Source organism: Panthera leo, chromosome C2, assembly GCF_018350215.1.
Source record: "Panthera leo isolate Ple1 chromosome C2, P.leo_Ple1_pat1.1, whole genome shotgun sequence".
Taxonomy (NCBI): domain Eukaryota; kingdom Metazoa; phylum Chordata; class Mammalia; order Carnivora; family Felidae; genus Panthera; species Panthera leo.
Window position 1 is genome coordinate 66,653 of NC_056687.1, and position 14,812 is coordinate 81,464.

Here is a 14,812-nt window from a genome sequence, read left to right on the forward strand (position 1 = left end):
TTAAGACCACGAAGTGTTCTCTTTCAGCATGTGAACTTACATGGCCAGACTCCATTTGGGTTGTATAACATAGATGGTCACAATTGGAAATGTAGGGAATGATGAAAGAGCCTAGATAAGTTATCTGGCCCAGGTCTAATTAGTGTCATATTTTGAACAGTGACCAGAAAGCCAATAATGCCAAAATATGCCACACATAACAAAACGTTCCTGCTTTCTGAGCCTACAGCCTTCCTGAATAATGCTTAGATCACAGGAAATTATAGAACTGCATCAAATCACTTGGATTCTGAGCTTGATTTCACCCTGGTCTCAGATAAAGCACCTCGTAAATGTGCCTCAGTTTGCTGCCTTGCAAAAATAAGAGAGCTTCAGTATGCATTTTCTATGGCTCTTAGCAGCTCTATTACTCGTTGGCGTCACTAAGCCAGATGTTCAGAACCCAGTACTTTTGTTGAGTAATGTTGATTTCATTAAGTATAAAAGTAATACATTCCCATTCTTGAAAATTTAGAAAATGAAAAACATTGCAAAAGTAAAATGAGAATCAGCTGTTATCCTACTACTCAAGAGACATTGTTGTCAATATATTGATGTATTTCCTTCAGGTATGTTTTGGCTCATATTTAAGTTTTATACTTGAAACTATATTCTATATATAGTTTTATATTCTGGTGTTTCCACCTAAGAATAAGTTGAAAGCAAGTTCTCATATCAAAAGTATCCATAAATATCTTTATGACAGTACAGTATACTCCTCTTTGGATACATCATACCCTTTTATTAAATATTGGAATTAGGGAGGGGTTTTTCCATTATTATGAAGGCATTGTGATGAACACTTTTGTATATAAATATCTGGCTGCTATTCTGATTTCCTTAGGAGAATTCTCAGGAGTGGAATGTTTAGGTCAAAGGGTTAAAACATTTCAAAGGCCCTTGATGCTATTATCAAATGGCTTTCAAGAAAGGTTGTACCAAATTATTCTCTGGCCAGTCTTACTGCAACACCGACTTCAGCACAGATTGTCCTAGCACCAGATAGAGCAATGAAGAAGCAAGGTGTCAAGAAACAAAACTATGTTAACATATGAAAAATTAATTGTTCAAATAAGAAGTGTTTTAAATCCACAGAACAGGACAAAGTAAGTGAGGTTGGGGCAACAGAGTAACCATTTGAAGGATAGGGAAAGTTAAATTATACCTTTTTACAATGAAAGGTATTTACCTTCATACCTTTTACAATGAAACTTTATCCACATTTGATTCTCTTTTTGTGAAACTTTCATGGAACAGTTCTGCTGCTGGTAATTTTTGCATCAGCCCTCCCATAAGTAACAGCTATAGTAACAGCTATAACTAAAACTTCTGGACAAAATATTATAAAACAACAACAACTAACCAGTCACCGGAGGATCAACACTTGAAAGAAGGGAATGGCACTGGGTGAGTTTCCTGGGTTTTACTGCTTTTAGTCTGAAGGAAGACTGCCCTTGGGCTCGGCAGGTTAACACCCAAATAGAAAATTTATGGTCTCGATGACATGAGAACTAGACAACAGAGAGTGCAGTGACCGCAGCAGCTGCAAAATGAAATAATAATTTCTAGTTTTTAACTTCTCTCTTCTAGAGAGAGAGCTGAAGAGAAAGAGCCCTCCAATTCTGTGAATAAACTTAGTCCAAATCCGCTCACCCCTGAACCATGTATGTGTGGGATGGATAGCCAACCTGAGGCCTAAAGAAACCAAAGAGATTCCAGCTGTTGCCCATCACAAGGGAAACAGAATTTGCATTTTCGGTCAAGTTCAACAAAGCAAAAACGTCAATGGTCTTTGGGGGAACGTGACAGAATAAGAATCTACAGTATATCATCACAATGTCCAGGATTAAATCCAAATTTACTTGTTGTTTGGTCAAGGATGCAACCCAAAATTACCAGATATATGAAGAAACAGGAAAGAAAGTTTCAAAACTAAAGGCAGTCACTGGAGACCAGCTCTAAGAAGGCCCAAACACTAGATAAGAATTTTATAGCAACTATTATAATTATGCTTATGGACATGAAAGAAAATATGCCTATGATGACTGCTATGATGAATTCAGAGCAGAAAAATAGAAACTATAAGAAACAAATGTTTTTCATCTCCAAAGTTTTATTTAAATTCTCATTAGTTAACATATAGTGTAATGTTTTCAGGAGTAGAATTTAGTGATTCATCACTTACATATAACACCCAGTGCTTATCCCAACAAGTGATGCCCATCACCCATTTAGCCCATCTCCTACCCACCTCTCTCCATCAACCCTCTTTGTTCTCTATTGTAAAGAATCTCCTTTGGTTTGTTTCCCTCTTTCTCTTTTTTCCCCTTTGCATTTATTCATCCATTTTGTTTTCTAAATTACACATATGAGTGAAGTCATATGGTATTTGTCTTTCTCTGATGGACTTATTTTGCTTGACATAATACATTCTACCTCCATCCATGTTGTTGCCAATGGCAAGATTTCTTTCTTCTTGATGGCAGAGTAATATTCCATGTGTGTGTGTGTGTGTGTGTGTGTGTGTGTGTGTGTGTGTGTATTCTTCATCCGTTAATCAGTGCACACTTGGGCTCCTTTCATAGTTTGGCTATTGTTGATAATGTTGCCATACATATTGGGGTGCATGTGCCCCTTCAAATCAGTATTTTTGTGTCCTTTGGGTAAATACCTAGCAGTGCAATTGCTGGAGTATAGGGAAGTTCTATTTTTAACATTCTGAGGAATCTCCATACTGTTTTCCAGAGTGGCTGCATCTGTTTGCATTCCAGTGTAAGAGAATTCCCCTTTCTCCGCATCATCACCAACACTTGTTGTTTCCTGTGTTAATTAATTTAGCCATTCTGACAGATGTGAGGTAGTATCTCATCATGGTTTTGATTCCTATTTCCCTGATGAGTGATGTAGAGCATCTTTTCATGTGTCTGTTAGCTATCTGGATGTCTTCTTTGGAGAAATGTCTATTCATGCCTTCTGCCCATTTCTTCACTGGATTATTTGTTTTTTGGGTGTTGAGTATGATAAGCTCTTTATAGATTTTGGATGCTGACCCTTTATCAGATATGTCATGTGCAAATATCTTCTCCCATTCTGTAGGCTGCTTTTTCATTTTGTTGATTGTTTCCTTCACTGTGCAGAAGCTTGTTATCTTGATGAAGTCCCAATAGTTATTTTTGCTTTTGTTTCCCTTGCCTCTAGAGCCATATCTAGTAAGAAGTTGCTCTGGCTGAGGTCAAAGGGGTTGCTCCCTGTGCTCTTCTCTTGGATTTTGATGGTATCCTAACGTTTAGATCTTTCATCCATTTTGAATTTCTTTTTTGTGTCTGGTGTAAGAAAGTGGTCCAGTTTCATTCTTTTGCATGTTGCTGTCCAGGATTCCCAACACCATTCATTGAAGAGACTGTCTTTTTTCCATTGGATATTCTTTCCAGCTTTATCAAAGATTACCATATAGTTGTGGATCCATTTCTGGGTTTTCTCTTTTGTTCTATGTGTTCTGTTTTTGTGCCAGTACCATACTGTCTTGATGGCTAAACTTTGTAATATAGCTTGAAGTCTGGAATCATGATGCCTCCAAATTTGTTTTTCTTTTCCAGGATTGCTTTGGCTATTCAGAGTCTTTTGTGGTTCCATACAAATTTTAGAATTGTCTGTACTAGCACTGTGAAAAATGCTGTTGGTATTTTATTTTGTTTTATTTTATTGTTTATTTTTTGAGAGAGAGAGAAGGTGCAAGTGGGGGAGGCCAGAGAGAGAGAGGGAGACACAGAATCTGAAGCGGGCTCCATGCTCTGAGCTGTCAGCACAGAGCCCTACGCAGGGCTCAAATCCACAAACTGTGAGATCATGACCCGAGACGAAGTCGGATGCTTAACCGACTGAGCCACCCAGGTGCCCCAGTTGGTATTTTAATAGGGATTGCATTAAATGTGTAGATTGCTTTGGGTGGTATAGACATTTTAACAATATTTGTTCTTCCAATCCATGAGCATGGAATGTCTTCCTATTTCTTTGTGTCCTCAATTTTTTTTCATAAGTGTTCTATAGTTTTCAGAGTACAGATCTTTTACCTCTTTGGTTAGTTTTATTACTAGATATCTTATTGGTTTTGGTACAGTTATAAATAGGATTAATTTCTTGATATCTTTTTCTGATGCTTCATTATTGGTGTATAGAAATGCAACAGATTTCTGTACATTGATTTTATATCCTATGACTTTGCTAGATGCATGTTTCAGTTCTAGCAATTTTTTTGTGTGGAGTCTTTGGGGTTTTCTACATAGAGTATCATGTCGTCTGAAAATAGTGAAAGTCTGATTTCTGCCTTGCTGACTTGGGTGCCTTTCATTTATTTTTATTGTCTGGTTACTGAGGCCAAGACCGTCAGTACTATATGTTAAATATTAATGGTGAGAGTGGACATCGCTGTCCTGTTCCTGAGGAAAAAGGACTGTTCCTTTTTCTGTGAGGAAAAGCTCTCATTTTTTCCCCATTGAGGATTATATTAGCTGTGAGTCTTTCATATATGGCTTTATGATGTTGAGGTATGTTCTGTCTATACCTACTTTGTTGAGAGTTTTTATCAAGAATGGATGCTTTATTTTGTCAAATGTTTTTGCCACATCTATTGAGAGGATCATATGGTTCTTATCCTTTCTTTTATTAATGTGGTATATCACATTGATTGATTTGTGAATATTGAACCACACTGCAGCCCAGGAATAAATCCCACTTGATCATGGTGAATGACTATTTTAATGTACTGTTGGATTCAATTTGCTAGTATCTTGTTGAGAATTTTTGCATCCATGTTCATCAGGAATATTGACCTGTAATTCTCTTTTTTAGTGGGGTCTTTGTCTGGTTTTGGAATCAAGGTAATGCTGGCCTTGTAGAATGAGTCTGGAAGTTTTCCTTCTCTTTCTTTCTTTCTTTCTTTCTTTCTTTCTTTCTTTCTTTCTTGAACAGTTTGAGAAGAATAGGTATTAATTCTTCTTTAAATGTTTGGTAGAATTCCCCTCTGAAACCATCTGGCCCTGGACTTTTGTTGGGAGATTTTTTCATTACTGATTCAATTTCTTTGCTGGTTATGAGTCTGTTCAAGTTTTCTATTTCTTCTTATTTCAGTTTTGGTAGTTCACACGTTTCTAGGAATTTATCCATTCTTTCCAGATTGCTCAGTTTGTTGGCATATAATTTTTCATAATATTCTCTTCTTAAAAGATTTTTGAGAGAGAGAGCATGCAGGGTAGGGGCAGAGAGAGAGGGAGACAGAGACTCCAAAGCAGGCTCTGTACTGTCAGCACAGAGCCCAGTGTGAGGCTTGAACCCACGAACCGTGAGATCATGACCTGAGCTAAAACCAAGAGTCAGATGCTTAACTGCCTGAACCACCCAGGTGTCCCTATAATATTCTCTTATAATTGTATTTCTGTGGTGTTCCTTGTGATTTCTCCTCCTCATTTATGACTTCATTTGGGTCCTTTCTCTTTTCTTTTTGGTAAGTCTAGCTAGGAGGTTATCAATTTATTAATTCTTTCAAAAATCCAGCTCATTTCATTGATCTTTTCTACTACTTGTTATTGTTTCTATATTGTTTATTTCTGCTCCAATCTTTATTAATTTCCTTTTTCTGATGACTTTAGGCTTTATTTGCTGTTCCTTTGCTAGCTCCTTAAGGTGTAAGGTTAGGTTTTGTATTTGAGACTTTTCTTGCATCTTGAGGTAGACCTGTATTGCAATATACTTCCCTCTTAGGGCTGCCTTTGCTGCATCCCAAAGGTTTTGGACTGTTGTGTTTTCATTTTCTTTGGGGCTTACATGTATTTTTTTTTTATAAGAAACAGAAAATTTGAGATAGTATCTAAAATAGAAAGCTCACTGGGTGGATTTAACAACAGATTGGAGATGACAGGAGAGTTTATGACCTGAAGCTAAATGAATACAATCATCCAATCAATAGAACAAAGAGGGGAAAAAAGATTGAAAAAAGAAATAAACAGCCTGAAGGATCTATGGGACAGTATCAAAAGGTCTAACATGTAGGTAAATGGAATGCTGAAAAAGAACAGAGTGGGCAATATATCTATATCTGTCTATCTGTCCATCCATCTGTGTGTGTGTGTGTGTGTGTGTGTGTGTGTGTGTGTGCAAGCATGTGTCCATATGTTTGAAGAAATAATGACCAAAAACTTCCCCAATTTGATGAAAATTGTAACTGCAGATTCAAGAACCTCAGTGAATTCCAATCAGGATAAATACAAAGAAAACCACACCAAGGCATAGTCTTGTCAGATGTTGAACACCAAAGATAAAGAGAAAACTTTAAAGGCAATTTAAGATAAAAAGGACATTACATATAAGAAACAATGATTCAAATTATTGTGGACTTCTCACCAGAAACAATGGTGATCAGAAGACATTAGAACAATATCTATGAAATCCTTTTTAAAATTTGTCAACTCTGTATTCTGTGACCAGTGAACATATCCTTCAAAAATAATAGCAAAAAAAGACATTTCTATTAAACAACAGCACCAAAAAAAACCCTAACAATTTATTGCCAGTAGACCTACAGTTTAATAAATGCTAAAGGAAATATGTCAGGCTGAAGGGAAATAATATCCACTAAGACCTTAAACCTCAAAAAAAGGAGTGGAGAGGATGAGAATGGTAAACATGTGGATAAATATTAAATATTATTTTTTTTACTTTTTAAAGAATACATACAACTGCTTACAGCCAAAAATAGAATATAATATGTGATTTATAACATATGTAGATGCCATATATGTGACATCACTAGCATAAAAGATTGGTTTTAGAAGCACATGGACTATACCATGGAAAGGTGCATGTTTTATGTAAGTGACACAGTACTAATTGTAAGTAGACAGTGAAATGTTGAAGGCGTATTTCATAAATTCTAGAAGCCATTAAAAATATAATGCAAAAGATAGAGCCAAAATCCATTATATAAATGAAAATTGATTTCTTAAAAAAGTAATATATCTAGGCAGGAAAGGGGTGGATGGGGGTAGGGGAAGAAGGGACAAAAAGAAAGTAAATAGTAATATAAAAGACCCCAATCCAGATATGTCAATAATTCCATTAAACGTTAATGGATAAAACACTCCAATTAAAACACACAGATTATCAAAATGCATTTTAGAAAGTGCACTCAACTATATGTCTTCTACAAGAGATATGTTTTTAAATAGTGTCACAAATAAGTTGGAAGGAATCAGATGTAAAATAAAACATATGTAATAAAAACAGTAAGCACAAGAAAGCAAGAATGGCTGTGTTCATGCAAAGTAGACTTAAAGACAAAAGCTATGACCAGAGATCTTCAGGTGAGATACCGGCTTCTCTAAAGGCCCCTCCGGTGATGGGGTTTCCTATGCCCATAGCATCCTGGTCAGCTTGTGCCAAAGGCACTCCTTTTAGGTCAGTTATCCTTTGTAGAGCTACAAATCAAATGGAGTCAGCCCAGCTGAAGGTTTTTCACTTTGCTAAGCATGATGTTACATGACTGTTGGGGCAGCCCTATGGCAGCCATATCCCATGAGTCTTTTGGAAGGGAGAGGAGGAAGGAAGAGAAAACTATTTTTCCCAATGAAAAACAGATGTGTATGTCATATTTGCATAATGACTTATTCTTTTCAAAGTAAACTTAAAAGTTTAGGGAATTTCTACATGGATTTTTGGACTACTCCCACAAATAAGCAGTTTCCTCAGACTACTTCAGAATCCAAGACAGAAAGTGCTTACCAAGAATGTAAGAGAGGAGCAAGTTCGATATTGTGGCTTCTCCCTTGTATGGACAAGCCAGAACAGATGATGTCCTGCCCCTTGCTCAGTTACTTGGCCACTATTGTCCCCTGACCAGGAGAGCCCCGTTTTCATTCTTATATCAATTTTCAGATGTGGTCTTTTGTTTCGTTAACCATAGGAATGCAGAGGGGGAAGATCACCTGCGCAAGAGGGCCCTGCAACTGCCGTTCACCTTCACCACAGGGGAAGCCATCCTGTATGATAGCAGCCCCCTGAGCCCTCTGACTTCCCTCCCAGCCAGGAAGAGGATCCGGGCAAGGAAGGGCACCCCCACTGGTCAGGGCCCTGTGCACCCAGGCTCTCTTCTGGGAGCCATGATGCGGCAAGATGAATCCATGTATTTGTCCTGCATGGTCCCAACCACCCAAGGCTCACCCTTGGAGAGGCAGGGGTCCAATGGCAGACATGAGGACAAGGAAGAGAAAGAGAAGGAGGAAGACCACTCCTTCCTGTCCCTCATTGAGACCCTGCTGGAGAAGGACACAGAAGAACAGCCTGATCTCTGCTCCACTCTCCAGCACCTGGGGGTCACTGACCTCAAGCAGTGTTTGTGGGAAGAGAGCCTTCTCAGGGCTGACTCAGGCCCTGCAGTGTCTCAGAACTTCCACCCACTGCCCTCCAGTCAGGGAGGGGGCTCCCACAGGGAAAAGGAAGTACTTTTTCATGACAGTGGAAATGTGGCATTGCCCCCACCAGCCAGCACAACTGTTCCACAGACCCTAAAGCCACAGCCTTCTCTGGGCTCGGGCCAGCTAACTGGGGAAGTAACTCCACCTCAGAACATGGGCACAGTGACCAGCTGCCTTCACACACACACCCAGCATTTTTTCACCACTGGCCCTACATTCCAGAGCCCTCCACAGTGGCAGCCTCAGCACACCCAGGCAGCACCTTTAAATTTTGGGATATGCCAGAAACCAACAATATTTGACTTCAGCCCCCTCCCCGAGGCCTCCAGCCCCAGACAGCCTGCTCAGGTGTTTCAGCCAAACCACACATCTTTGCTCCCTTTAGGAGAAAATGTTGTCCCTGGACACCTGGATCAGCCAGACCCTGGTTTTCTTGATTTTTGCAAAGAACCTATGCTCTGGACAGCCTCACACAGTGGTCAGTGTCAAGGGCCCTTCATCTCCTCAGACCCTACCTCCTGGGGCACCCATCCCTCGGAGAGCATTTGGGATTCCCCCATCCAAGGCCAGCCAGTAATGGTCCCTGTGGAAGTGGAGGCAAGGCAGGCCCAGCCTGACCCCTTCCACCACCTGAGGTCAACCATGGCCAACTCATGCCCTCCATGGGCAGGGCCAGCCAGTGACATTCCTCCTGAATTGTGCTGTGGTTTGCCCCCATCTGTGCAGGGGGCACTAGGTACCCCAAAGGACACACTTGGGAGTCAAGAGCACCCACCCCACTCCTTGGTGGTGAGCCAGCTCTCGGGGAGCCCTGCCTGTCCTTCCCAGGAGCTCCTGAACAGACCCTTGGCTATGCAGGACTCTTACAGCATGGACTGCCCCTGCCCAGCTGCCAAGCAGCAGCAGTGGCTGCAGACCCAGGAGGCATACGGGCCAGTGAGAGAAAGATTTCCAGGTGTCCAGCACCTGGGTGGCCGCTCAAGAGATGCCATTCCCCCAACCCTGCAGCTGAGCCCCTTCCTGTCCTCCAAAAGCAGCTCCCCAGGTATAGGCAGCAGCCAATGCAAGAGCCCAGCTGAACCCACAAGGCGGAGCAAGGACAGACCGGTCATCCTAGCCCCAGGTGCTGTGGTGAAATCCCAGGTGCAGTCCAGCCCTGTTCTGCCTCCCTGCCATCCTGACCCTGCCTGCCCATCTACGTCTACGCAGGGCAGCCATGACCTCCAGCTCCAGGTAGGTGTTGGCAAGCAGGACCATGGGAATTTGGGGGTAGCAGGAAGGGGTGCTCCAAGTGCAGACCTGCTGGCAGATCTGAATATGAGGAGGCATCAGCCCAGCTAGCCAGTATTGTTGGAAGATCCCCCAGCCCACCTGGGCCTAGGCACAGCATTGCTGTGAGGCTGCAGAGCAGGCACACATGGAGGGATTCTGCAAACATAGCAGGTCACTGTCAGTGTTGGTCAACTGAGGCCAGTGAGGGTGGCAGGAGCAGCTTTACCCCTGGGAGTAGCCTGGTTATGACCTGGTAGGCCCTCCAGCTGTAGTCTGCTCCCACTCTGGTGTCTCTTGGGCCATCAATGAGCCACCTGGACACCTGCATGTAATTTAGCCCAGTTTTGGACACCCAGAGTTGGGTTGGTTGTAAGAATTTTGAATTTGATGCCCTTTTCTGCTGTGCTCCCCTCCTGGCACCATTTCCAATACCCAAAAGCAGGTTACCACAGGAGTGCTATTCATCGTCTGGTGCTACCAGGGAAGCAGGACCTCCACACACAGATTCTTCAAATAACTGTAGCATACACCCCCCAAAGCAGCTTTGGATGGAAGTCACACCAGCGGTGTTGTGGCCCCTCTGCCTCACACAGAGGAGCAGATGTGCCTTTCTGGTGATACAGGGATGCCCTTAGGGCTAAGAAGGAATGTGGTGTCCCTGAACCCCAGGTAGCCTCATAGGACTTCAGTAGGAGCTCCCTCACTTCTCTGGATATTCTGCCCAGTCTCGTGTCACTCTGCCACCTCTCATTTCTGGGGTCTTCGTGCTCCTTCAGCTCACACCCCTTTTCAATTTTTTATTTTCCATCTGCCATAAGTTAGAAAATCAAAAGACCAAATTTGTTAGACTTATATCTGAAACCAAAATAATTCCTAATTAAAGCCTCAAATTTACATCTTTTGTAATCAAGTATCAATTTTAGGGTCCTTGGATTAACCCTCGTGTTCTATAATTTTGTTCTAACTGTTCTAAATGTTTCTCATTTTCCCATGGCAGTGTTATCAAAACAAAGTGCACAGCACCAGAGCACCTGGGATTGCAAGCCTCAAAGGAAGCACGTTTTCCTCCAAATTCTGACTTAGGCCATATCGTGCTCTTCGCCCCTGTCTGTGAACGTGATTTGGAGCCTTAACTATTAACATTTTCCCTTGAATTGAAGTATCTTAAATTTTCATATTTCTGGGTCAATAGTTAACTGTTTTCTATGTGTAATTACACATATCTGAAACCTTATTCTCTGTATCCCAAAGATATGTGGGGCTTTTTTTCCTCATTTCATTCTGTGCACTTTATACTCAAGACACACACAGAATTCTCATCCTTGTTAGAAAAGTAACTTTTGATCCACAAAAATGTTCATAGGAAAGAGACATAATGGGCATCCAACCCCCTAGACACATTCCAACATTTGCCTTCACAATGACATTTCCAAGCTCAGAGCTGAGGCTCAGCATCAGACAACCTATTTACAATCAGGGCCACCCAGACACATGGTTCTTACAGCACAATGACATGCTGAGAGCCACACGTGGAGAAGGGATGTGAGCCCTTTGGCCTAGACCCCTGAAAAGGATTTGGCCTTCACCCAGTATCTAGGACACGGGAGAAGAGGGTCCTCTGTGGAGCCCATGTGCAGAAAGAATCGTGTCCTGCCTGAGAGGAAGGCATGGGGACACTGTAGATGGAAGATCCAGACAGTGGTGCACCTTTGAGGCACAGAGTGCATGGACCTCAGTCTCCCAGCAGAGCAAACAGAAACACTGGCGGCCACTACTTCTCCTGCCATAAAGGACTCAGAACGGTCAAGACTCACAGTAGCACTTCCACTGACTTGTGAGGCTTCAACCACAGAACTCATTGTTCAGGAGCTGAATGGACGAAACATCATCAAGTACAACCGCCATTGGACTTGTTCACCACTGTCACCCAGAACCAGGCACACAGTGGGTGCTTAATGAATGGTAATAAACAAGTAGTCAGGAGTGGCCAGAGGGGCTGGCTATACTGGTTCACTCTTTTGTGGGGTGTGGCACACACTACCCTCTAGGGTACAGGGCTCCAACCAGCTCAAGGAACCAAGGGAGCTTCTTCCATTACAACTCAAGGGAAGGCCCAGAGACTCTGGCATAAAAATGACCAGAGGGGCCTCCACTGCTGCAGAGTTTGTAAGTTCAGACAGGGAGGGGCTGCACTAGGTTCCCGTCCAGGACCTTCACGGATCAGGAATATGCCCCCTCATTAGCCAAGGTCATGGAAACCACTCTTGGAGGCTGGGGGAGGGGTCCCGCCAAGCACATGGGTTGACAGTGGGGTAGGGAGTTTCCTAGAGGGAATTTAGGGTTCTCTTCAGGGATTATCAGAGAAGATGCTATTGAAGGCATAAACAGAAAGTCCAATTCTGTCTGATTTAAACAGATCAGGGGTTGCTCCCCAGATAGAAGCCCAGTGCAGAAGAGAGTCTTTGGGATACTCCAGTGTTGCTGATGTTTCTCTCTGGTTCTTGGTGTTTCCCTGTGTAGTGTGTTTGCTTCACTCTGGACATGTGGCAGTTCCAGAGCCCAAACCACAGCCACAATGTGCCACACAGGAGTCTGTCCTTCCTTTCTGTGCCTCTCTTTCAAGAACAGGTAAAATTTCCCCAGAAGTTCCCAGCAATAACTTTTACTAACCTAAGATGAATCATGTGCCTTTGTGTGAACTAATCATGGAAGAAGAACACAGGGAGGATGGGGATGCCTGGGGTTTCTGGGATTTCCCAGGTAGATTTGGGAGGCCCAGAGCACAGCACTGGACCTGGGATCATCTCTCATTCCCGAGTTGCTACTCAGCAGAGGAGAGGTGACTGTACCATGGGTGGAGAGGCTTTCGGTACATAGGCAATTCATGAATCTTCTGAAGGCTTGGTGGGCTCTCTGTCTTTGCCATCTAATGATCTCTGATTCCTGCAGCTGAGCTAGGCCCACAGGTGGCCACAGGAAACACAGTAACACAGGGGCTGGAGTCTAGACAGACCCAACTCTAAGCATGAAGGCCTACGAAAGTCCAGGGCAGCTCTCACCCAGCTCTGACTGGAAAACCCAATATCACAAAGTATTGGTATTTATAGTTGGCCTAAGGACTCAGTGCAATTCCAGTCAAACTTGCCAGGTTTCTCATAAAACTTGAAAAATTGATTCAAAAATATATAAGGCAGGGGTGCCTGGGTGGCTCAGTTGGTTAAGCATCTGACTCTTGACTTCGGCTCAGGTCATGATCTCATGGTCTGTGACTTCAAGGCCCACATTGGGCTCTGCGTTGACACCACCGAGCCTGCTTGGGATTCTCTCTTTCTCTGTCTCTCTCTGTCTCTGCCCCTCCCCTGCTTGCTCTTTAGCTCTCTCTCAAAATAAATAAAAATAAACTTTAAAAATCTTTAAAATGTATAAGGCAGATGAAGGACCAAGATTAATCAAGATATCTAGTCATAAAGAAGAACAAAAGGCTATAGTTGCCATATTGCCTGTCAAGGCTTTCATAAAGCACAACAATGAAGAGACTATGGTATTGGTGCGCAGTCACACAGAGCAGAGGAACAGATTAGGAGCCCAGAAATAGACCACACATCCAGGAACTCATATGCCAGAAGGGATCAGAACTACAGTTCTGAATAGAACTGGTTTATTCTAGTGTACCTGGAAGTCTCACAGATCTGACTCCTGCTTCAACAGTATTTGGATGGAGCAGACCCAGGAACTCCCCTTCTTCCAGTCTCCACTCATCCTCCAAACTTTTTTCCAGTGGCAACCTTCAGAGCCATCTTCTCAGCACTCTCTGCCTTCAGGACCAGTCAGCACCCTACTTTGAGCTAGCTCCTTATTACCAATAAACCATGAGCTCCTAGGTTTGTCAGAATTATTCCCCCATGGTGGGGTGTCAACCACCTCACCAACATGCATCTGTGGCCCTCCAGTACCTATCTCTCTCTAGGCTTCTATTTCTACTATGAAGACATGGCTCTGGAGGGCATGGGCCACTTCTGCAAGTTGGCTGAGGAGAAGCCCAAAGACACTGAGCATCTCTGGAAGATGCAAAACCAGCATGGCAGCTGCATCCTCTTCTAGGACATATGAGCTGTCCCAAGATGAGTGGAGTAAAACCCTGGATACCATGGAAGCTGCCCTGGCTCTGGAGAAGAACCTGAACCAGGCCCTTTTGGGTCTGCATCCCCTGGATTCTGCCCACGCAGACCCCTGTCTCTGTGACTTCCTGGAAAGCCACTTCCTGAATGAGGAGGTAAAACTTATCAAGAGGATGGAGACCACCTGACTCACTTCTAGCAGGCTGGCTGGCCCCAGGCTGGGTTGGGCAAGGATCCCTTCAAAAGCCTCACCATCAAGCATGACTAGCAGCCTCTGGAGCCCCACCGCCTTTGAGGGGCCCCTCTGGTAATCCTCTGGTGCCAGGGCTTCTGCTTGAGCTTCTCTATGCAACTACTAGGCAATTTTTTTAACCACCCTGGAATGCTCTACCAAGTCACAGACCAAATGGAAGCAATAAAACAATAAAGCTTTTTGCAGGGAAAAAAAAAAAAGCTATAGTGGACAGATAGGTCATTCAGCAATGGAGCTAAAATGATTGGTTATCCATATGGAAGATAATAAAATCGGGTCTTAGTCTTATGGAGCAGATAATTAATAAAGTCTAAATGGAGCAGATCATTAGGAAAAGCAAAAGTTTCAGCATTTTATTTTTTTAGGCATTTACTTTTGAGAGAGAGAAAGAGAGCACTAACATATGGGGGGAGGGACAGAGAAAGAGGGAGACACTGAATCCAAAGCAGGCTCCAGGCTCAGAGCTGTCAGCACAGAGCCGGAAGCAGGGCTTGAACTCACGAACCACGAGATCATGACCTGAGCTGAAGTTGGACACGTAACCACTTGAGCCACCCAGGCAACCCAAAAGTTTCAGCATTTTAGAAAAAACTATAAGAGATTATATTTATGACCTCAGGATAGGAAAGAATTTCTTAAACAAGACATAAAGAGCAAAAGCAAAA

The 14,812-nt window shown here is 42.9% G+C and overlaps 1 protein-coding gene and 1 pseudogene across 1 annotated transcript in view; both read left to right on the forward strand.

Annotated features, from left to right (window-relative positions):
- LOC122198654 (aryl hydrocarbon receptor-like) overlaps positions 1–11,757 on the forward strand; it is a 51,824-nt gene extending 40,067 nt beyond the window's left edge. Inside the window, exons 8-9 of the mRNA XM_042903361.1 lie at positions 7,994–9,737; positions 10,774–11,757. Coding sequence (XP_042759295.1) covers positions 7,994–9,737; positions 10,774–10,854 — 1,825 coding nt within the window. The 3' untranslated portion in view covers positions 10,855–11,757. The remainder of the gene's footprint in view (positions 1–7,993; positions 9,738–10,773) is intronic.
- A 1,888-nt stretch (positions 11,758–13,645) lies between these two features.
- LOC122230228 lies at positions 13,646–14,263 on the forward strand (annotated as a pseudogene).
- Positions 14,264–14,812: the final 549 nt, after the last annotated feature.